This window comes from Hydra vulgaris, chromosome 13, assembly GCF_038396675.1.
Source record: "Hydra vulgaris chromosome 13, alternate assembly HydraT2T_AEP".
NCBI lineage: Eukaryota > Metazoa > Cnidaria > Hydrozoa > Anthoathecata > Hydridae > Hydra > Hydra vulgaris.
Genome location: NC_088932.1, coordinates 48,173,518 through 48,198,280, shown reverse-complemented (window position 1 = coordinate 48,198,280; position 24,763 = coordinate 48,173,518). Strand labels below are relative to the sequence as shown.

Below are 24,763 nucleotides of genomic sequence, written 5' to 3'. Positions count from 1 at the left end.
CAGATTTTGGTCAGTTTACCCTAGGGGTGTTCAAAAAAAAAATTTCCAAACGCAAATACACAAGAAATCAATTTTGAGGCAAATATAATTTAAAAAAACTACAAGAAAAAATCCAAAAATATTGATATTTATTTCGTGTTCAAGCAGCAAAATAACCCGAAAAATGCCCCAAATTGTAACCAGGAATACCTGACTTACAAAATTGGATAAAAAATAACAAAAATAGATCCAACCTACAGTCATGGACAAAAGTTTGCGACCACTGCAATTTTTTACAAAAAACACTCAAAATTTAGAAAAACAAGTAGTAAATTATAAATCAGTACATATATTTCGAATGTTTATTCACACTATACAGGTTAAACAGCATGTCTATTCATATTTTAGTATTTAAAATGAAATCCTTAATTTTTGAGAATAGTTTAAATACGTCCTGGCGTATTGAAACTATTGTCATCGATTCACACAGTTTCTTGCAATAGTCCGGCGTAATCTCCTGCACCCACACGCGTTTAATCCAGTTGATGAGGTCATCTTCAGAACTTTGGCTATGTGCAGCAATCTTCTGCTTCATTACAGTCCAAACATTCTCAATAATATTGAGATCTGGACTGTTGCCTGCACTGTAAAACTTTACCGTGAAAATCACGGTACTATACCGTTACCCATAAGTGCCGGTATTGTACCGTGATTATTTTACGGTAAGACACCGTGAATAAATCTCGGTAAAACGCCGTTATTTTACGGTAGAATACCGTGATTATTCTGTAATGAAACAGCGTGAATTACGGTATAGTACCGTGATTAATTTACAGAAATGCCTCGCTCATTTGTTGTAAAATATTTTTTGTACAACTTAAATCAAAATTTTTACTATTTTCGAAAATGTTTCGCCTGTTTCATTTTGTCTTATTTTTTCATTTATTTCAATTGTATTTCAATTACATTTTTTTAAATTGTATCTTCAATTATAAATATCTATTAACATATGTTTGTTTATATGCTAATGGCAACAAAAACACGTCATATTTTTAAAAATCTTTTCAGTTTTACATTACTTACATGATATTAAATAGAAATAGTTACTCAGATAAATTAAATGAATATAATTAAATTCAAATAAAAGGAAAATTTAAAATCTCTTACATATCAATATGACGTTATATAAATAGTTATATTCGGTAAGTAGGAGTTTTAGAATGTATTAAATTCAAAAATAAAACAAAAGACATCATTGTAAAACTTTTGAAATTTACAAATAAATATAAATAACTACATAACAAATTACTGTTTCAAAGTTATATTAAAAAGTTTAGCAACGTGGTAAATTCAAATATTATTAAATTTCGCAAACTTCTGCAGTATTGACAGCACAATTGTGCTTATTGCTGAAGTCTTCTTCGTTCGCCTTGCTTTGCTCCCTTTTTCAGGATTGATGCCGAAAAATGCACTAGAACGGTCAATAATATATGTATAAGCAGTTGACGTTTAAAAATATTCTCATCAATAAATATCATTAACATCAAATACTATGTAAACCTTAGACAAATTAAACACATTTAATTAAACATAATATAAGCATTATATACCGTTGACAAAATTCTAATATTGATGAAGCTTCTTTTGGATATGGCATATTGAAAATATAAAAACTCGCAAATAAACAACAAAATGACTTGATGAAATTGTTCATTCCATCAACTACAACAATGCAATCAATTACCAGCATGAATCGATTTGCTGTAAATAGCGAATTCCCTAAAAAAAGAATGCAAGTTGACCTAACAAAAATCCATTTTAAATATATAAAAATAAAAATGATCAAGCTCATACCTTTTTTTTTTAAATTATTTTCAAAATCTTAAAACATATTAGAACTTGTAATTCAACATACCATAAACACATAGATGAGGAGAATTTGATCTTGGCACCAATTCTGTTTGATCCATTGTCTCCTAAACATATTTTTTTTACTACTAAATATCTTTTAGTAACTACATTGCATGTTATTATAAAATGAGTGAAACACAATTAATTGCTTGAAAATATGTATTGGATATATTTTAAATTAATGATTACTATCTTTAACATACATCCACAAACATAAAGAGTGCGTCAAGTTTTTCATTAAAAAAACTAATCAAAGCCATTAAATCTGACAAAGTTTCATGTTTTGCTTTATCTAAATTTATTATCACCTTCTTTACTTTAAGGTCTGCTATTCCACAACTATGCAAAAATAAATATAACTTTTCATCATATAATGCTTTCATCAAAAGTTCACCAGCATTCACTCCACCCATCAAAACATCTAAGTGATGTAGCAAACCATCAACCTAAATAGAAAAAACCAATTTAATTATATATATATATATATATATATATATATATATATATATATATATATATATATATATATATATATATATATATATATATATATATATGTATATATATATATACATATATATATATATATATATATATATATATATATATATATATATATATATATATATATATATATATATATATATATATATATATATATATACAAAAACTAAATAAAATAAACTTCTACAAAAATCTAATTAAATACTATAAAAAAATCTCTATTTAGTAGTAATATAGATTAATACATACTGGTTAATAATATAAGTTATATTATTTTTAAATAAAATTAATTTAATTTACTGTAAATAAATTGGGGAATTTTATCAACAAATCATTCAATAACATCTTTTCATTTATTTCAGTTTGTTACAAATAGTATTCGAGTTCTTCAGGACTGTTTGAAACACTGAGAACTGGTTCTCGGTTCAAGCAACCATAACTATCAGTTTTTCTTTTTCAAACATCTACTGATAATTGTTCCTTTTGGGATTCCATATTTAAAACACTCATTAATGGTGGAACACAGTTTGGCCACTGCAGATAGTCATAACGGTTTACTAGTTGTAACATTTAACTGTCATGTACTACAGTGATTGGTAGTGAATCACTGTAGTACCATACTCATCTTTAAACGATTTAGGATATTTGGCAACCATAGAAGATGCAATTATATCTAAATGTTTTTTTAATGGCTTTGGGCAAACAGCAAGGAAATCATTTATTATAATTCTTATAATTGCACACTGAAGTGCTGTTGAAGGTCTTTCTCCAGCTGCTAATATATCTTGTACCTCTTTAGACATTTTGGCCCAAGGTAAAACAAATATCAAATACCGATCAGCAGCACTTACATGTTTAATCTTCATTACTAGACAAAATTGACACAATATTTAAAATAGAGCAATTAAATATATAAAGAACACTAACTAAATATTTTATTAACAACTTTTTTTAATAACTTACTCGAATTAGTTGAGTTATTTTTCACTTCAACTGTGGGCACCATTTGTATGCTGGATTGTGTGGCCACAATAAAATCTACAGATTTTTGGGATTGTTCTGCATAAAATTTTATTAATATTATAAATAAAAATATATAAATGTATATGATAATAAAAATAATATTTATTTTGAGTATCATAAATCTTTTTTACCAGAGCTTTCCTTTGCCCAAGATTCAAGGAGTTTGCGTTGTTGGATGGGTTTTAGCAAAACCAAATCATCAACTTTAACCAGGTAGAGATCTGTTTCATTTTCAACACCTATTTCCCATAAATTTTTCACAACCTGGTTTAAAACACATCCGTCAATATTTGGCAGTGTTCTTAAAATATTACATTTAATAACCTCCATTATCTAAAAAAATAGATCATATATAACATGTGTATATCATAAGAGTATCATAATAAAAGTAATATTATATTGTAAGTAAATTTTACAGAGTTTGATGTGGTTATTTAATTTAAAAGATTACAACTAATTAAATTTAAAAAACCTATATATAGTATTCACAAAATGTAGTATTCAAAAAAAAAAAAAATTAAATTAAAAATATATATATAAAATATTAAAAATTATACTTGCTTCCATTTTAAATTATACTAAGCAAAAAAACAAAATATTAAAAAATTTAACAAAATTCTTAGTAAGGCATTATTCATATAATTATGCAGCAAAATTCTTAAAAAAGAAAGTTTTCTTAAAACGTTTTTATAATACTCTCTACTATTGTTTTTGATTGGTTCTTATGACTGGTTCTTTAAATAATATTTCTGAAAAAAACTGCACACATTTACTGCATAAATACTATAAATAAAATAGTTTACAAATAAAATCTTGATATTGCCAAATAAAATATATAACTTTTAAAAATTATTTATGTAAACCTGTAGTTATTCGATGAGCATGAAAAAGAGTGTTTTAAGGAAATAAAAGAGCGATTGCAGTGCTCGTAAGATGGTAGCGGAAGGTAGTCTATTAAAGAAGCAATCATTATACATCGAATCTCATTATTTTCTCTACACACCTCATACATACCAAGCTCATGCACAAATTGTGTGTTCTGCTCATTAATAAGAGCATACTCGTTTCCATGTGTATCAAAAAAAAGAAACAAAATTCTTGCAAAAATAGGAAGTTCGTGATCCTTTGTAAAGTCAAAAATCAAGAATAAATCTTTTTTGTAATGGGTACCTTGATAGACAATATGGGTAGAAAATGTATCCGGCAGTTGTCCACATGTAGTTATAATTGCCTCAGAAATGATAGAACTAAAATTTTTGACATTGAATGAAAATGAATTGACCGCATAAATTTTTGAACTTGGTATGCTTGAATTATTGTATGATTGCAACAACTGGTGTGTCTCTGTTAAGGTTTTACATACATGCTTGTAATTGTTAAAATTTCTGGCACATTTTTTAAAGTAAGAATGCTTTTGTTCAAACCTTAAAGTGAAAACTCGCATTAGAGGCCCGTAACGTAAAATTAGCTGTGGATAGTGGGACAAATAATGATGTTTTGGTAATAGTTTAGAAGTAGAGAATAATTCTCTACGAGAAGACAAATAACCATTTATTAAAACCTGCAGATAAGCAATATGTTGAATGTCAATTTTAGGTGAACATATAATCTCAACAATTTCTTTTAGTCTTAAATACAATAACCACACAGGATCTTCAAAATCTAGAATGTAAATTCCTATATAAAGGGGAAACAAACGCAAAAACACCCAGTTTTGAACTGCATGACCACTTAACTTTTCAGTACTCGAAGTTTTATTCATCTCACAAGGTTTATCCAAGGCATCTCCTTCAAAATATTTCTGCATGTTAATTCTTCTGTTGATGTTGTTAAATGAAAACCATCGCTTACTAACAAAATATTTAACAAATAAATACATATCTCGTGAAGCAACGCCTTCGAAGATATCATGAGCTAAGCATGGTGGCAAACCTGTAGACACATGAAATCCACATAAACCATTAAATGGTGAATTAAATTTTATTCCTTCAAAATTGTTACCATTATTCTGAGCTAATTGAAACAGGCTATTATTGTGGCTTGATTCTGTTCGATTTAGTCCACAGAATTGAGGGTTAAAATCAAACTCTGCACGTGTTGCTAAACAGTATCGACAAAAGTGTGAAACTGTGCTAAAATTTTCACAAAAGCCTCCTATAGAATGTGATCCTAAATTAACCCCTAGTATGCATAGAAGTTTTGTTTTTATAGATAAACTTTCAGAAACTGAAACAAAACCAGATATTTCTGCCAATTCAGAAAATATTGGTGCAAATACTTTGCTGAGGCCAAAGTACTTTAAATCTGCATCTTTACACATAAGTACCAGCTGTAGCTGCTCCAATGCATATCTCTTGTGTGATGGAATATTAGCTAATGTTAAGTAAACTGCAAGTATTTTATGTTTTTTTCTTCCTGATCCAATTGGGTTGACAATTTCAAAAGAATCTTGATATAGAATAAGATATAAAATTTTATCATCAGACTTTGCAATATCTTGAATTAGGGATCCACTCAGTAAGTCTGAATATATACCAAAATTTTCCTCATGTTTTACCCAAAACCCAGGTTCATTGCTGTGTTTATTGTACATCATTTTTAACAAGTCCTTTATTGGAACATGATGAACAGTTCTAAATTTTTTATTGGCATCAAAACCTAAAGTAAATTCTATTGGAGATATGTAACTCATGTTTTTATGAAAATAAGCTTTCCTTTTTTTATTAGTACTTAAAGCGTACAAACTGTTTATCTTTATTTGTTCTGACTTAGAAAATTCACTTAAAATATTTTCACAGATATCACTGCTTTGATTCGAGATTGCAGAAGTCAGACTTTGAACAGAGAATTGAGTACTCAAATTATTAACTACCATAAGTTCATCAAAAATAGATTGAACACAAGAAGCTGGAAATATATTTTTTACTTGCAATTTTAAAAAAAAGAGAGCTTGATCCTTCAAATATTTTTCAGAAGAAATATCATCAATACAATCATGAAACTCTTTATTTTCATAGTGTTCTAAAGATCCACATGAAATGCTTTCTTGGTCAAGGGTGTTAACATCTTTATTGTTGTTTAAATTAGAAGAATTTAAGCTATGTACAACATACAGTGGCATGATAAAACTTGAATCCCATTGCTTGTGTCGTCTTGTTATATGAGATGCAAATGAATTTCGATTAGTGTACGAACTTTTGCAATTCATGTAAGGACAATGAACGCGGTCAAGTGAATCAAGATGCAATTTAAGATGTAAGATAAACTGAGATAGTCCAGCACATACTTTTTTACATAGTGCAATATCACATTTAAAACTTTGGGAAATATTATTTATTTCTGTTGTTGGTTTATTTTCAATAATACTTTTATTATGTTCTTTTCTTATATGCAATTTGAAAGTTGAATGCGTTTTGAAAATAATTCTGCAATTTTGAATGCAACAAGGAAACTGAATATTAGCTAAATTGCGATGGCTTTGATAATGAATTATATAACTCAGCAAAGATTTCATTTTTTTGCCACAATGGTTGCTTGCTTTTAAATCCAATTTAGACATTATCTTTTTTATAAACTATATATATATATATATATATATATATATATATATATATATATATATATATATTTATGTGTATATATATATATATATATATATATATATATATATATATATATATATATATATATATATAATTTTTAATTATAATTATATTCAGATATTTAATTTTATCTACATTGAACTTTTATATAAAAAATATATGCCATATGCCATATAAATGCAGAATTATTATACATTATTTTGTTAAATGCGCGTTGAAATTATTTTTTTGCGTATTTTTTTGGCAAAACATTTTTTTTAATTTAAACAATAGTTATGAAAAAACTACAATACACAACAATCTAAAAAATAAATTTGGACCATAATGACCACATTGGAAAAAAAAATTACAAAATATTAAGATTTACCTGGCGCTCAAAGTCAAGTAATTTGAAAACAATTTGGGGCATTTTTCGAGGTATTTTGCCGCTTGAGCACATAGTCAATGTCAATATTTATGAATTTTTTTTTTTTTTGCAAAGGTTTTTTTTACATTCGCCCCAAATTTGGCTACCTGTGTATTTAGGTTTTGAATTTTTTTTTTTTTTTTTTTTAAACACCCCTTAATAAACAAGAGTTAAGTTTTTACAAGATGACATCAAAAGTAAAGTCAAACAAGCGTAAACCACATAATAACACAAAGAAAAACCAAGTTTAGTGAAAGCCCTAACCCTATTTTAAATACAGAACCACTCAGACGGAACCAGAAATTTTTGGTGCGAGGGAATGTTAATACTAAAGCTAAAAACAAAAAAACAAAAAAGTTCCCATATTGACAAAAGGGCTTCTAAATTAAAAAAATTTTTCTTCTAATTCTGGTGGTGGTTGGGGGAACCATAACTTCCACTCATAAACAGATTGTTCAAGATCTTTATTATTTACACAATATTTATCCAAGTCATAGCTCAAGCATAACTGTAAAACTTTTAGCAAAAAAAATAATTATGATATGGAAGAAAGTTAATCTTTGGTTAATATTAATGTTCACTTATTGCGTACCTTTTCAGAGCCGTAACCGTAATTTTGATATTAGGGGGGCTACGGTTCTTTTAAAGAAGGTAAGAGATAAAATATTTGTTAAAAATGTTTTACATATATGTTTTTCCCTAATAATTATAATTTTAAAAAATTGGGGGGGGGGGCAAGGCCCCGGTGGTTACGGCTCTGCTTTTGACAACAGTTCCAGATTCTGTGATCATTAGATAAAACATATTAAATTTTTTTTTGAATAACACAATTATAATTAGTATGATAAGTACATTATTATGAATTGCATGTGATACTACTCGTTATTATCATTTAATACTTCCTGTTCTGATATATCAGTATCGATACTTTATTGATACTTTCTTGGTACTATATCGATATTTAATGCACATGTAGATAAAAAGACATAATTTTTTGTTTTTAAACAATCTTTTTTTTTTTTTTTTCATGATTAAATAAATTTTGGGTTGATTATTTTGATAACTTTTATTGTTCAGTCTATGCTCCTACATGGTCCACAATGAAAAGAGCAATAAGTTGCAAGAAGTTGTATCAATCATTTATTTTACGATAAACCAAATCAAAAGTTGGTCAAACTATAAACCAAATAAATAAAATTACTGAAGTTCAAAATGATGTTCACATATTCATAATGATGTTTGTACATGAGCTCATAAATATTTTTGATCAAGACAGAAATGAACTAGCAACAACTGAAGATTTTACTGATGAAGAAATTTTATAAAAGTTTATTTCTGGAAAATGTTTTACCTCAAAGATATTCGTTGCATTCACAAAACGTTGTCTGCAAAACTTGTTTCCAAGACTGGTTGTATTATTTTTGGAAAAAAAAACCGTGATAAACATATTGTGCAAAAATGTTAGCACAAAGCAACGGAACTTTATGCTACAAGTACATATTATATAAAGTAAGTAAAAATTCATAATAAACTTTTAGTTTTTCCATCCATGACGTTGTAAACGTGACCATGAGATAATAAATTAAAAAAGATTATTTTTGAGCCTCGTATTTATCTAACTACAAGTTAGTTACAAGACCACTAAAGTTGTTGCCAAGGTTTTTATTTGGCGTTTTAAAATTACATTTTTGTTTACATTTTGTAAATTACTTATTTACAAAATGTAAACAAAAATGTAATTTTTGTTTACATTTTTGCACAATATGTTTATCACGGGTTTTTTTTCCAAAAACAATACAACCAGTCTTGGAAACAAGTTTTGCAGACAAAATGTAATTATTTTTTTTACACTTTGTGCTGCAAAATAATTAAGAATATCTTTTAGTATTCTCTAATATTTTGAGAATCTTAGCTAAAGAATATTTTTAAAATGATAATATCTTAAATGATAATAACTTAAAAATAAAGTTAAAGTTTAATGGCGGGTATTTTATTTTGTTTTTCTTTATTTTGCCATGACTATGGAGTCAGTTTTTTGTCTCATTTATATTTTTATATGTCAAATAATTATGTCCTGAAGTTATAACTTGTTTACAATATCGGAAACGTCGCAGTAAATGTTGCGTGGAAAGCCTCTGGACACTTCTTAAAAGCTAAAATCGCTCATGAAGGAACTGTTTTATTTGATAAACTTTTTCAGAATGTATTTTTGAATCGTTTAGAAAATATCTCCATAATGCCAAACACAAGGTTTCAAAAAAAAGTTGTTATTCGACCTGCCCTTTTATATACTGTTATATAGTGTTTAGTAATATACACACACATATACAGAATATATGTGTGCATAGAATATACAAATTAATAAAAATTAAAAAAAACCATAAAATTATGTTATTTCAACAATACAATTATAATAAATATATCATTTAGATTTCTAGCAGGTCAATATTGGACAAAAAAATACGAAATGAATCTTAATAATACAAGCGCCATTTTATTAATTAGGGATCGTCCATAAATTACGCAACGCAAGTAGGCGATCTAAAGTACTTGTACGCGGAGCTATTTTGATTTTTTATTTAATTTAAGACTCTGCGATGGAAAACTTTTGATCATTTGTGTTTTGTTTATTAGTGAAATTTAGCGTTGCGTAATTTATGGACAATCCCTTAAATAACTTGTAACTTACGCCAAATGGAAATCAGTTAATAGTAAACGTAACTTTTTTGTTTAAAGTTTGCTGAGCATTTTGTCAAAAAATGTTGTGAAAAATTCTACGTAAGTAAAAACTTACATAAAAACTTAAAAATTGCGTAAGTTTTTATGCGCAAGGGAATAGGGAATACGGCTTTGTGTATCTTTGAAATTTAGTAAAACATTGGCAAAATTTAGGCAAATTTTTGGCTTACAAAAGTGTTGTGATTAATCCCATAGGCACTCGCTTGTTTTGTGCTTAGGGATTGTCCATAAATTACGAAACACAAAATATATTTAAAAAACAGAAGTAGGGGATATTAACCTCTTTTACGCGGCGATTTTCGTTAAACTTAATCGGTTGTTTTGATTTTAGTATTTAAATTAAGACTCTGCGAAGGAAAAATTTTTAACTTTTTTGTTTTGTTTATTGTGAAAGTTTACTTTACGTAGTTTATGGACAATCCCATTATGTGATAAATTAACCAGTCGAGTAGTTGGAAAAAATGAACGCAATGTAAAATACGTCGAGATCTCGGTAAACGGGCTAGCCCCGCGAACGGGAGGCCTGCTATTTATACAAACAACCACTACGAATAGCTATGACAGATAACCGTCATCACTAACAACACAGAAGTCAAATCGTTCTCCTTATACTTTTTCTAAGAATCAATAATGACGTTTGGTAAAAACTATTATTTGTAAAAGATTTTGCACAGAAAAATTTAGAAAAATTTTGCTTTTAAGTTTTATGTTTGTGTCATACTTAAGAAAGAATTCAATTATGATTTGATTGTTTAACATCATAAAACAACTTTATAAATTTATAAATAATAAATCAAGTATTTTATATTATTTACAGGATTATGTTATTGTATTAAAGTTGTTTTCTTTTCTGTTGAGACGATCTTAAGATGTTAATATGGATTTTTGATTTTTATGTTGGGTTGTTTAAAAGAACCCCACTAGTTAGCTAATACAATAATTAGCTAACACAGACTCGAACCATTTAAATCTTTAATTAAATGCAAAAGTTTTAAAGAAAGAGTTAAAGTAGGGTCGAAGCCATCCAAACACGAAACCTAATGATTTGTATTTAAAGACTGAATTGTGGCCATGAATTTGAATTCAAGGAAAATAAAGCAATGATTTAATTTAAAAACTACTACCAACGTTTAACAATCTTTTAAAGTTTAAATTTTTTTTAAAACCATTTTAACTTCATAAAAAAAAAAAAGGCAATATGATGGTTTAGCTATTTATAATTTCTTACACGTTCAAGAAACTTCTTCAAGAAAATATAATTAATCTAAAAACCTTCTTGAGCTTTTGAAGTTTACAAAACTTGAAAAAGATTTTTCACACATGAAGACTCATGCACACACAAAACACAAAAATCTTTTCTCATCTAAGGTATACCTCAATCACTTATGTAACATAACTTACATAGAACCTCAGTAACTTACGTATCCGTTATATAACATTTGTATACAAAAGTCATCTTCTTTCCCCGCTTTTGTTAATATTACTTTAAATTTTACTATTTATACCCTAAGCCGAGCTCAACGTATAATAGGATGCGACATGATACCATCCGGTCACCTTTCTGTAAAATATAGATCTTTTTACTTAATATAACAATCTTTTTACTTAATGTAACATTTTCTACTTAATATAACAATACTTAACATAACTTTTATCTTAATATAACAATGATTTAGCGAAATGGTATTTTGATGTTATATAAAACTATTTAGTTGCTTCGAGCACTGCCTGAGCCATAGACTAAAAAAAAACCATTATAAAATGTTGAAACTACAAAGAGACATTCAAGCATCCAAAGTAATGATAATAATAAATTTTTAAAGGTGTAAAAAGTAGAGAAACCGCTTTAGTTTTTTTTTTTGTTGCTCTTTTACAGGTATAAACTTGTGCAATTTTTACCCCTCTTTCTCAAGTTTTTAGCTTTAAAATTGTAAATATCATGTAAATATTATTTAAAAAAAATAAATTTAGTCTCACCTCATCTCATCTTGTTGTTATATTTTTCATTTAGTCAAGTTCAGTATTACGTCAAAGTAAATAAAGACTTTAAAAAGACTAGACAGTTCTATTTTTTTTTCAAATTAAGTTCTTTAAAAATTGACGTACTTTTTCTATAACTTTTTAAGAAAAAAAAACAGTATTTCAAATTTTCTTGTTATAATATATTAAAAATTTTTAACTACAAAATCAAATACATAACAACATAAAATTTTTAACTACAAAACTAAACATTAAATAAATACAAAAAATTTTAACTGTAAAGTATATATAATAATTAATAAAGTATGCAGCATCAAAAAAATTTTCATTTAATAAAATATTTTAACTATAAATAATATAATAAACATTTAAGTTATAATTTTTTAACAAAAATTTATTAATCATAATATTTACCATACCATATATATATGGTACCATATATATATGGTATGGTAAATATTATGATTAATAAATTTTTGTTAAAAAATTATAACTTAAATGATAGATTTAATTAAAAAATTTAAAACTTAATAATAGATTTTATTCTTTCCGACCGGTTGGAGTTTTTCTCTTAAGTATATTTAGCTCTTCAGTTTTCATTAACCCAAAACTAGTTTGTAAAGTGTAAATACTTCACCGAGTTGTATTTTTTATTAATCCCGTATTTTAGGATCTATAATAGTTAGCAAATGTAGTTAATAATTCACGTTTTATCTGAATTTTTTGATGGAGATCTTTGGGGGCAAAAGACTCATCAGTCGGTATAAAAGACTCCTCAGAACGTTTTTTTTAAAAAAAATTTAAATGTTACATTTTTCTCATAAAAAAAGTTCTTTACTTTTCTATTAGTGATTTTTGATTCAAATACGATCGTTTCAAATACATTTAGTTTAATAAAGTAAGTTTTTAGATTGTCAAATTGATTTTTAATTTTTGAAGTTTTTTCTACCAACTCCATAAAATTGTAAGAGAACGTTTAATTAGTAAAACTGGCAATAATTTGCATCTTTGTATCTTGTTATGAAACTTGAACTTAAAGTTCGTAAAATAGATGTAAATCTAAACAAAACTTACTCAATCAAAACAACAAAAACTTTACTGTAGACTTTTGTTGTTCTTTTTCTTTTTTCTTTTTCTATTTTCTTTTTTAAAGTTCAGTTTGTTGAATTTATATTTGAAGAATATATCGTATAAAAAGTTTTACAGCTGTTCCGCCTCTTTTCACATTTTCACTTATATAAATATTAATAATGATAACTTTAATGTTGAAATTTTTATTTTTTATTTTTATTGAATTTAAATAGAGTACATTGTTTTTAATAAATTTTTATCGCAAGCAAATCAACGTAGTTAATTTTTTTTATCGTGCTAAACATAACAGCTTAAGAATAAAATTACCGATAAACTTGATAAAATCGCATAAAAATCGAATGCAAACTAAATTACTCTTTTGGCGCCGAAATTTGTATATTGCAATTTTTTATTTGAAGAAAATTTAAAAACAGTACAATTAATAGTTTGTTTGTTTGTTTTTTGGCTTTTTTTTTTTTTTAAAGAACAGGAAACTAAACACATATGGAACATGGTAAAAGGCGTCGAAATGCAATTCGCGTTTCTACACAGAAGGATGTAATTCTTTTAATGTTATTAGGAAAATCAAAAGTAGGAAAAACATCTCTTGTAAACCGTTGGTTGAAAGACACTTTTACTGATACTTACACTCCAACTGTTGAAAATTTTCATCTTAAATCTTATAACCATCAAAACCAGTTCATTAACCTTGGTATAATAGATTTAACCGGCTCCTGGGATTTTCCAGCCATGCAAAACTTATATTTATCTAAAGCTGATAGCGTTATGTTTGTTTATGAAGTTGGCAATGAAAGTTCAATTAAAGAAATGAAACTTTTGTACGAACGATTCTTAAAAGTAAAAACAAGCGACCGCGAGGTTACTGTTTCTGTTGTCGGTACAAAATACGACACCACTTTAGAAGGAGATTCTAACTTTGACGATAAAAGTAACAAATGCGCTTATCTTTGCCACCAATCTTTAGTATGTGAAATCGGCAATAGCCATCAAAACGTTGCATACTCTCCTTCAATTGATACAGACGCTGAAACTATAGTTTTAGAAAACCAAAATCTCACTTGTGACTCATTCAAAGTTAGCTTGACAGGGTTCCTTTCAGATATCAAAGAAAAATGCACACACGTAGTTACATCATCTAAGCTAAACATTAACGTACATCTTGCTTTTGAAAACGCTTTAAATGGGTTAGTTGAAAGCTTACCCCCCAGTTCTCAAGATATGCAAATTTTAGTTCAAAAACTCTCTAAATCCAAATATAAAAATTTAGTTTCATGGTGCTGTTGTTTGCGGTTTTCAAAGTTCTAAGTTATTATTATTCTTTTAAATGTATTTATTGTTTTGTTTAGTTTTAAAAATTTTTACCACAGACGTATAAACTCACTCACGCACAAAAACCTACGCGTATGCAAACACACGCATACGGACATGCATGTTTATATATATATATATATATATATATATATATATATATATATATATATATATATATATATATATATATATATATATACATATATGTCAAAGTTTTAAATTTTTTTTATTTAAAGCATTTGTAAAAATACACGTTTTGACTAATATTTAGTGGTCTTTAGTTGCAATAATGTTTAAAAGCCGAACAAAATGTAATATCAGTAATTAGAACCAATATAGAACGCCATAAATGACGATATAGAATGTCATAAATATATAAAATAAAATATATAAAATAAAATAAAGTAAGTTACAAATTTGAAATGTTTTGACAAACGTAATATAAAAAAGTAGCAGTTTATTTAAAAGATCAAATAAAAACGATTATAGTGAAAAGCACATTTAACATGATTAGTATAATTATTTATTTCACTCAACAAACTTTTTTTATTTAATGTTCTCTTACGATAAATTTAAATTTGCAAAAAAATGTTTAAATGTTTTTAAAATTGCATTAAATTTTAAAATTGTAATGAAATTGAATTTGTAATGACATTTCTAAATTGATCAATCGGCATTGAAATTATGCAAAAAAAGAAATCCAACCAAGTTTTTTTTTTTTTTTTTTTTAGTAATTTTCTTATTCCGTTGCCGGAACCTTAAATTCACACAACTGACACACGATACCGAAACCGAAAATTAATAATTTAGTAAGTTATTAACTAAGTTATATTGAAACAAAAGGCAAAAAATTATTTAAAAGGTTTTCCAACGGTGCCGTGTTATTTCTTCTTTTTTTTTAAATAAGATTATATAACATAACATTATACAACAACAACAAAATTATCTGTTACTTAAGATATGAATGTTGTAATATAGTAATTTAAAGCAACAAATTCCGAAACCGACCGCAAACTTTTCCTAGACAAATTTTAGTTACAGCAGAAACCAGTAAAAAGTGCTTTTATTATTAAGATACATTGTTTTATTAATAAAAGTAACAAACCTTAGTAATAATCGTGAATAACTGTTTCAATCTAAATAAAGACAACTACCAAATGTCATCGCAGAGTTGTAGTAAGTATGTCTTAAAAATGTTAATTTTTTCGGCTTTGTTGTATTTATTCATCATTGCTATCTCTCTGCAGAAACCAGATTCACCAGTAATGCTAGGCATTAATTTACTATAATCGCTAAAAGTTATTAATAATTATACAAGACTTCATCAAATTTGTATCAAACATATATTGAACTACAAAATCACTAAAAAATATTTTATTTATTTATAAATATAAACAATCTGATAACAAATGATTAAATAAATTATTAAAAAAAACTACTGTTTACAATATATTCATAAACTCATTGGATCATCTAGCACAGCCGCATATAATTTTTTTTTTCTTACGTTATAACGTAAACAAAATTTTATATATACATATACACACACACACACACACACACACACACACACACACACACACACACACACACACACACACACACACACACACACACACACACACACACGCACGCACGCACACGCACACGAACGCACACGTACACACACACGCACGCACACACACACACACACACACACACACATATATATATATATATATATATATATATATATATATATATATATATATATATATATATAAATATATATATATATATATGTTTTTTACTAATTGAATTTATTGCTCTGTTCTTTAAGAACATTGAGCACTCTATTTGTAAAATACACTAACATAATTTACATATATATATATATATATATATATATATATATATATATATATATATATATATATATATATATATATATATATATATATATATATATATATATATATATATATATATATATATATATATATATATATATGTATATATATATATATATATATATATATATATTAAAATATTAAACTTTAATATTAAAATATTAAAGTTTAAAATAAAACTTGTTTTAATGGGTTTAACTCTGTTTGTTAAGAATATATTTATTTTTACGATATTACTAGGGAATATTAATACCCTCATCATCAATATATTAAAAAACCGTTATAGAAGTTTCGTTTTAAAGTATATATGCAATTAAACTCTATTGATGTCAACATTTAATATATATAAATATATATATATATATATATATATATATATATATATATATATAAATATATATATATATATATATATATATATATATATATATTTATATTGTGCGTGCGTGCGTGCGTGCGTGCGTGTGTGTGTGTGTGTGTGTGTGTGTGTGAATATATATAATATATGAATAATATAATTTATAAATTATATAATGGCATATATATAATTGCACTGTGACATATTAATTAACATCACATATTTATAGTGTTACAAATAAAATAGGTATAAAATTTAATTTAATATAATTGAAATAAGAAAAATCTCATGCACATTTATAAATATTCACATGCAAATGTATAGATGTACATGTACATAAACTGTTAACAATGGAACATTAACTAAGATCTGAAAGGAGATCATAAGATCTTGTCGTCAGAAGGTCATGTCGTCAGAACCTTATAAAGTAAACAGACCAAGTATAATTTAATATAAAATAAAGTACTAAAATCTAATTTGTATTACAATTTTCGTAACATTAATAAGTATAGAGTATATTATCAACTGAAAGAATACATTTTTTAAGATTTATTAAAGCTCCGTAAAATATTATTAATCCATAGGTAAAGTAAACAAAAAACAATATAAAATTGATTAGTTTTTGTGTGACAAAACGACTCATTTAAAAAATTTATGTTTCTCATATTGTATTTGTTGTGAGGTTTCATTTTAAAATTTTTTTTAATAATGGTACGGGATAGATCATTTCTCCATAAATATACAAAAAGTAAATTTTAAATATATTGAGTTCAAATAAATTTGATAGTTTCATTTCATTAAAAAAGGTTTTGCAAGTGTAAAAAGATCAGCATACACTGTAAATATTAATGATTCTTAAAGGTTCTTTGAGAGTTCTTTGAAGTGCCTAAAGGTTCATTACGTTATTTTGGGTTCTCCAATGAACTAACAGTTTCTTTGCGAAGTTGTATGGTTCTTAAAAACTTTTTGTTCAAATTACTGATTTGCGATAAGGTTCTTTGTATTTAGAAGAACCCTAATTACGGGTTTTTCATTCAAACTCTATTTTGTTTTTCTTCTCGCGTGTCTATTGCACTAATATTGGAAATGCTTTTGACAATACAACTTTAATTAATGACAATAATAAAAAGGTTCAAGAAACTTTTCAATACATTCCAACTTTACCTCTGCTTAATAAGTTAATTGAAAAGGATGAAATATGGTAAAAGGATAATATATAAAAAAATTTTGTCTTACGTTTTGCTATCTCTATTAATTTTATTGGATCAGCTTCACAAAAATATTGTATGTTATAATTGTTACCATTTATTATTAGGACATACCAATGTGTAATAAATATTGGTTGTACCATTTACAGAGAAGTTTACAGTGGCTGATTATGTGTTTGCACCAAAAATTTCTAAACCTGTACTACCGTATCTGCAGTTTTTAGCGGAGCATTTTTTCCAAAACTTAACGAAACTTTTTCACAATATTTTTACTTCCAAATTTCATTTTATGCTTCATTATTTGACTTATTAATGATTATGGGCCATTGCGTTGTTTATGATGTATTTTTTTTGAAGCAAAACATTTGTATTTCAAAAAATTGGCTTTTTCAACTAAAAATTTTAAAAATGTTGCTTACTCTTTTGCAAAATGCTACCAGTTGGGAATGTTTGGAGATCACATCATTAGATTTCTTGAAAAAAAAACAAGAAAACTTTTAATATTTGTTTTATTACATTTGAAATTGGATTCCATTTATTAAATGATATTGGATTCCATTTATTACCAGTTTGGCAATAAATGGACTCCAATATCATGTTCGCAATACAGTTGTTTTAACATTATTACATGCTAAAGAAATACTTTTATTTTTTAAAATCTATCACATCATAAGATTCTGTCTTTACTGGGTATTTTGTGATAAGCTTCTTATTTTTAATAAGTACTCTGCTCACTTACATGTATTCAGAGTTGTTGTAGAAGAAAATTTAACGATATGCTTTCCAAGAAATATTTTTGATCACCAGTTGCTAGACACGTATGTATTGCAGGATGAGTGTTGTTATATTACACTCAGATATAGTTGTTTTTTATGAACTGTCTTTATATTTTTATCATAACATTTTATCATAACAATTTTGATAGCATTATAATAATACTTTCTTGCCAAAATGTATTGCATATGCAAAAATGTTGCTATACTTTTTTTTGATTAAAGTTATAAAAATACTTTATAACTTTATAAATATTTTTTTGAAGAGCTTCTACAATCCGTGCAAAATATTGATTTTTTATTTTATTGCACTAACTATGTAATAAAAAATCTTAAAGTTTATTTGTAACAATTTTTGTAAGTATTTTTTTATAGAGAAAAAAATTGATGGAAAGAAGTTAGTCTATAACTGAGACAATGGTGGCCAGTTTATGCCAGACGGTTCGTAAGCAAGTAGTAATATTGAAATTATAAGCAATCTTAAAACTTCATTTGCACAGTAAGAAAGCACAAGTTCTAAGTAAACTCAATTTTATTTTAGCGCATGCAAATAATATATAGTTTTTTTAAAGTTATATAAATAATATATATAATAAGGTATAGCTGTAACAAATGGTGTTAACAGTTGCAAAGTGCAATAACTGTAGATATTTCACTGTAACAGCTCAGTTTTTTGTTTATGTTTTAACAAATAGTTTCTGAAAGATATAGATTTGTCTAGTTTATTTTTAAAGTTATTTATTGAAGCAGCTTTTATTACTTCAGATGGTATGTTGTTCCATGCATTTACAACTCGATTTTGGAAGAAGTGATATTAGTATGCAAGTATAGCAAGGTATTTATGCTAAAAGGTTTTTTCCGTTTGAATTTGTGTTGTCGTAAATACTATTCTTTTGATGATTTTTATCATGGCCATTTTAAATTTTAAAATGTTGAATAAGATTTCCACGTATTCTACCTAGGGGCCATCCATAAAGGACGTCATGCAAATAGGGGGGGGAGGGGGTCCAGATTAAAAGGACAAAAAAGGACAAAGGGGAGGGGGAGGGGTCATCAGAAAAGGACGTCACTATATATAATTTTTTTTATATAAACATGTGTTTTGATGGAGTTACCGTAAGGGAATGTTATACTTTTATCTATCGTAATATAGGAAAGAAATTAATTTTGATATTTATTTAAATTTTATTTTTGTATAAAAAATATATTGAATATATTACAATTAATTATATATTGCTCAACCCTTGGTAGTTTCTCGTATCATACGTATCATTAGTTGATCGCTACGGGTTTTCGTGCAAATTCTTTTTGCGTAATTCGTCCCCAAGGATATGATATAATATCATATATGAGGATAGGATATAATATCATATATGGTATATATATATATATATATATATATATATATATATATATATATATATATATATATATATATATATATATATATATATATATATATATATATATGATAGGATATAATATCATATATGATTTTAAATAGAGTTTTACAAACATTTGTCCAAAGGGAATTGCTTGCGTAGCAATTAATAATGATTGTCTAAAGCGAATATTACAAATGATTGTTCAAAAGGAAATTGACGGGAAAAAACACATCTTTACTTTTTACAGTATTTGTGTTAATAAGATAGAATTTCAAAGATTCAGAAATTCATTCAAAGTCAGTGCGGAGACTTCCGGAATGGCGGATGCTTTTTTGTAACGAATTTTATAAATAAATTTAAAATAAAGGAAGATAATAAAAAGATAATAAAATAAAATAAAAATAAAGAGAATGGAGAAAAGAAAAAGAAAGAAATAAAGAAGCAAAAACTAAAAAAAATTAAAAACCAATTAAAACAAAAGAAAAAATTGAGATAAGAAAAAGGAAAGACAAAAAACCAAAGTTAAAAGAAAATAAACATTCGAGAATGGAAGGTAATTAAAAAGAATTAAAATAAAATGTAAAAATTGCTCCAGTTTTGAAGAAAGAAAAAAGAATATTTTTTAAATTTTATTATTTTTGAAGGATTATATGTGTTTGCTTGACATGATTTACTTTCTTATTTTAATATTGTCATTTATTATGAAAACTCTATACTTTTCGTGACTAAATGTTTGTGTGTGTGTGGGTGACACATTTTTATTTGTGAATATTATTGAAAATTTTTTGTTTATTTTTTGTTATTTTTTAATTTTGTAAATGATCATTGTTGTATATTAAAAGATGGATAGAAATAGTCTTCTAAATTCGCTTATAAAATTTTACAATAATGCTCATCCATTCGAGAAAAAAGCCGATAGTCAAAAAAAAGTCCACAAAATATGGAATGAGATCAAGGAAAAGCAAGACTTGGAGGTTCAAGTAAAGACTTTGATCCAAAAATATACCTCAATGGTCTTGAAACAAAAAGGTTCTTTAATGTCATTTTGGGCCCATCGAACAACCAAGCAATCTGTTCCTTCCCATGCCAGTTCTTCCTCCTTAGAGTTCCAGCATTTTTCAGATCAATTTAATGAGCCAATAGATGTCGTTGATACCACGTCAGATGCCTCTCGACACGACATCCTGAGCACAGTTCAAATTGAGACGAAGAAGGCCAAGACTCATGTTCAAGACAAAATCAAAGCAGAGATTATTGTTTTGAATCAAGAAATAGTTGCTATGAAGAGCAGAAAAAGAAGTGGCTTATGGACCGATGCTGAAGAAGAAACCATTAAAAAGAAGAAGGCCAATGTTCAGGAGCTTACGAGTAATCCAAACAGGTTAATTGGCAATATGAAGTCAAAACAAAGATCAAGGGCTGAAAAGAAAAGTGTCATGAACCAGGTAATATTTATCGCATCATATAATAATAAGTTACAATAATAATATTGTAGAAAATGAACATTAACTTATTTGTATAGTTCTTTCGGTACTGTAGGTGTTCGCTAACCACCCGGAAGTGAAAAAAGCTCTTAAAGTACGTGACGGAATCGGTCGCCCTACTATGGAGGTAGAACAATCTAAGGTATTGCGTGTCATCATTCAACTTGCTGAACATAGATCTGCTGCCCACGAGAAAAGACAATCTGAACTGTATAGGGTGAGAGTACAACTTTAGATAATAAATAATTCTAATGTACTATATTAGGTCTCAATATAACTTTTCTGCCTTTGAACTTATTCACTGATTATTCTTTAATTACTTCTAAAGAGCCTCAAATCTTTGGATGAGCTTGGTGCTGAGCTCGAAAAGAGAGGTTACAATCTTAGCAGAAGTGCTTCATATACTCGTTTGCTGCCAAAACGGAGCGATTCGCTTGAAGGAAAGAGACACGTCCACACGGTTCCAGTTAAGTTGATGCGGGCTCAAACTGACCTCCATTCAAGTCACGTGGATGGTCCATTTTGTACAGCAACTATAAAGAATGTGGAAGAAGTTTGCTCTTTTTTGGGCCCCAAGGATGTGTGCTTTATAAGTCAAGACGATAAAGCTCGGATCCCTATTGGAATCACCGCTGCCAACAAACAAGCTCATATATTGATGCATATGGAATATCGAGCTTCTCTTCCTGATCATGATTGGTTTATCGCTGCAAAGCACAAACTCATTCCGTCCGTCTACGCAGGTATTGCAATCAAACCAGACGGGCTTGAAAAATCTGACGCAGTTTCCTATTCCGGTCCCACTTATGTTGCTATTCGATCTGATAAGCATTCATCATCGACAGCGTATGCTCACAGATTGGACTTTGAACGACTTTTGACTCTGCCAGAGTTTGATTCTATCACAAAAGATCCTTTGACCAAGTTGGTCAAGCCAGTGGTTGTTTTCAGTGTTGATGGTGGACCAGATGAAAATCCACGATACGCTAAAGTTATCGAAACTGGTATAGCCTTCTTTTCAAATTTTTTATTGCGATCCATCAATACAGTTATGTTTCTTCTAATTTAAATATCTATTTTGTTTACAGCAATTCATCATTTCCTTACAAATGATTTGGATGCCTTATTTATCATGATAAATGCGCCAGGACGGAGTGCTTTCAATCGAGCCGAGAGAAGGATGGCTCCACTGAGTAAAGAGTTGGCGGGATTGATCCTATCTCACGATCATTGTAGACCTCATCTAGACTCTAAAGGTATTCAAATTCATTTTTAATATCAACTGTTTATCAAAATACAATATAGATACAAGGCTTAAGGAGTTAATTATATGCATTGCGACTTATATTTAAGGCAGGACAGTGGATCTTCTTTTGGAGAAAAAAAAACTTTGAATTTGCTTGAAAGAGCTGTGCCTCGGTCTTTTCAGGTCTGATGATTGACCAGTTTCCAACGGTGGCCGAGTATATCGATCCAGACAAAAAGACGGAGCTCAACGTCCATCATCTCTTATCAAAGGATCAAGACTGGTTTGCCTCTCATGTGCGCACCAGTCAATATTTCACGCAAATTGTGAAATGTGAAGATCCCAGATGTTGCGCTTTGAAAAGAAGCTCTTACTTCCATGTTATTCCTGGTCGATTTCTGCCTCCACCTATTCCAATCAGCCAGTCAGAAGATGGTTTGAAAGCTGTATCCATTTCAGACATCGCCAGCAAGAACTGTTTTCCTTCAGTATTTTTTCTTATCGCTTCCAATGTTCAGAGCACCATTCCTCGATCATTTAAATCATTCAAACCTCCTCTTTACAACCTGTTTTGTCCCTCTGTGCAATCAAGTTTGTCTCAGAAAATCTGCAAGCACTGTAACCTATATTTTGCCTCCCAAGTCATGCTCAAAAAGCATGTCAACTTTACTCATTCCAATGTTGTTAACCGAATGACTATTACTGTTTTGCAAGTCAGGCCTGTTCGCATTACCGCCAAGCGCAAAAGAGAGTTAATGGCCGTAGTTGCAGTAGAAGAGAACGCGGATAGAGGTCAATGAGATCGGCCTGTAATTATATGCATTGTTTGTATAACCTTTTTTAAAAATTGGGGTTATATTTGATTTCCAGAGTTCAGGTAATTGTTTCTTAGTCAACGATTTTATACATGTTAAATTTAATGGTTCACAGAGAGTACTGAGATTTACTTAAGACATATATATCCAGTGCTGAATTACCCCATTGACCTGAATAGGCCATGGCCTAGGGGCCGCCAAAAATTTTAAAAACATATTTTTTATTTTAAATAATAATTTAATTCAATATTTCATTGTGAATTATTTAAAAATGCAAATAATGCGATTTAAACATTTACATTTATTTTTTTTTAAATTTATTTATAAAAATACTTAAAATATTTCTGTGCAAGGTAATCCTGCAATTAAGCAGTGTATCTTTAAGTCTTCTTCGCTCTCATCTGTAGAGACTTGAAAACTTCCAGAATGTTTAAGAAAAGTGAAGTAAATAAATTTCAAAGTATACTTTGAAATTTATTAATAATTTAATAAACAATTTTAAGTAAATAAATATTAAGCTAGTTATTTAATAAATACTTTGAAATTTATTTACTTCACTGTTATTACTGCTACTGCTATCATAATTTTTTTTTGTTTTTTATTTTATCCTTAGTATTGTTAAGAATTTATTTTATATTGTTTATTTTTCTTAATTCAAATTTTTAAACTGCATGCGAAAAGTTCATTAACTAACTTTATTTTTTCATGGGCCTGTTTCCCTATTTCTATCACCCTGAGAAAAAATTGAAACTTTTCGTAATGAAATTAATTGCTACTTATTGTAAGTTTCATCAAATTCTAAACATTTTGAAATAAATATTTATAGCAGTGTTAGTAAATTTGCAGGTTTGATCACAAACAGATAAATTTATCATTTCAACAGCAGCGATTCTCCTGCTCATCAAAATAAATCAAACCCTCAGAATGATAGCTGTTCAAATAATCTTGAGCAACACATAGTTAGATCTGATCCTCTTACTTTCAGAAATGGATCTACTATTGAGAAGGACTGTCGTTCAACAGATTCTGGAAAGTGGGGCAATTTTATTAAAGATGAC

The 24,763-nt window shown here is 27.6% G+C and overlaps 3 protein-coding genes across 6 annotated transcripts; 1 reads left to right on the top strand and 2 right to left on the bottom strand.

Annotated features, from left to right (window-relative positions):
- Window positions 1-1,234: 1,234 nt before the first annotated feature.
- LOC136090228 (uncharacterized) lies at window positions 1,235-3,864 on the bottom strand. Of its 4 annotated transcripts, none has more exons than XM_065816434.1 (7): window positions 3,549-3,860; window positions 3,358-3,453; window positions 2,695-3,262; window positions 2,094-2,336; window positions 1,895-1,955; window positions 1,590-1,758; window positions 1,235-1,450 (listed from the first exon to the last, which is right to left on the bottom strand). In XM_065816434.1, exons 1-3 carry the CDS (start codon window positions 3,745-3,747, stop codon window positions 2,979-2,981), a joined length of 579 nt encoding a protein of 192 aa, XP_065672506.1. In that variant the 5' UTR covers window positions 3,748-3,860; the 3' UTR covers window positions 1,235-1,450; window positions 1,590-1,758; window positions 1,895-1,955; window positions 2,094-2,336; window positions 2,695-2,978. The 4 variants fall into 4 exon arrangements, with proteins under 4 accessions (XP_065672506.1, XP_065672505.1, XP_065672504.1 ...); XM_065816433.1 differs by having other exon boundaries at window positions 2,199-2,336; XM_065816432.1 differs by lacking the exons at window positions 3,358-3,453; window positions 3,549-3,860 and having other exon boundaries at window positions 2,695-2,885.
- A 406-nt stretch (window positions 3,865-4,270) lies between these two features.
- On the bottom strand, window positions 4,271-6,976 carry LOC136089956 (uncharacterized). Its single transcript, XM_065816058.1, has one exon. It carries the CDS (start codon window positions 6,974-6,976, stop codon window positions 4,271-4,273), a length of 2,706 nt encoding a protein of 901 aa, XP_065672130.1.
- A 6,476-nt stretch (window positions 6,977-13,452) lies between these two features.
- On the top strand, window positions 13,453-14,602 carry LOC105845567 (GTP-binding protein Di-Ras1). The gene has a single exon (XM_065816427.1). The coding sequence runs from the start codon at window positions 13,720-13,722 to the stop codon at window positions 14,539-14,541; it is 822 nt and encodes a 273-aa protein (XP_065672499.1). The 5' UTR covers window positions 13,453-13,719; the 3' UTR covers window positions 14,542-14,602.
- Window positions 14,603-24,763: the final 10,161 nt, after the last annotated feature.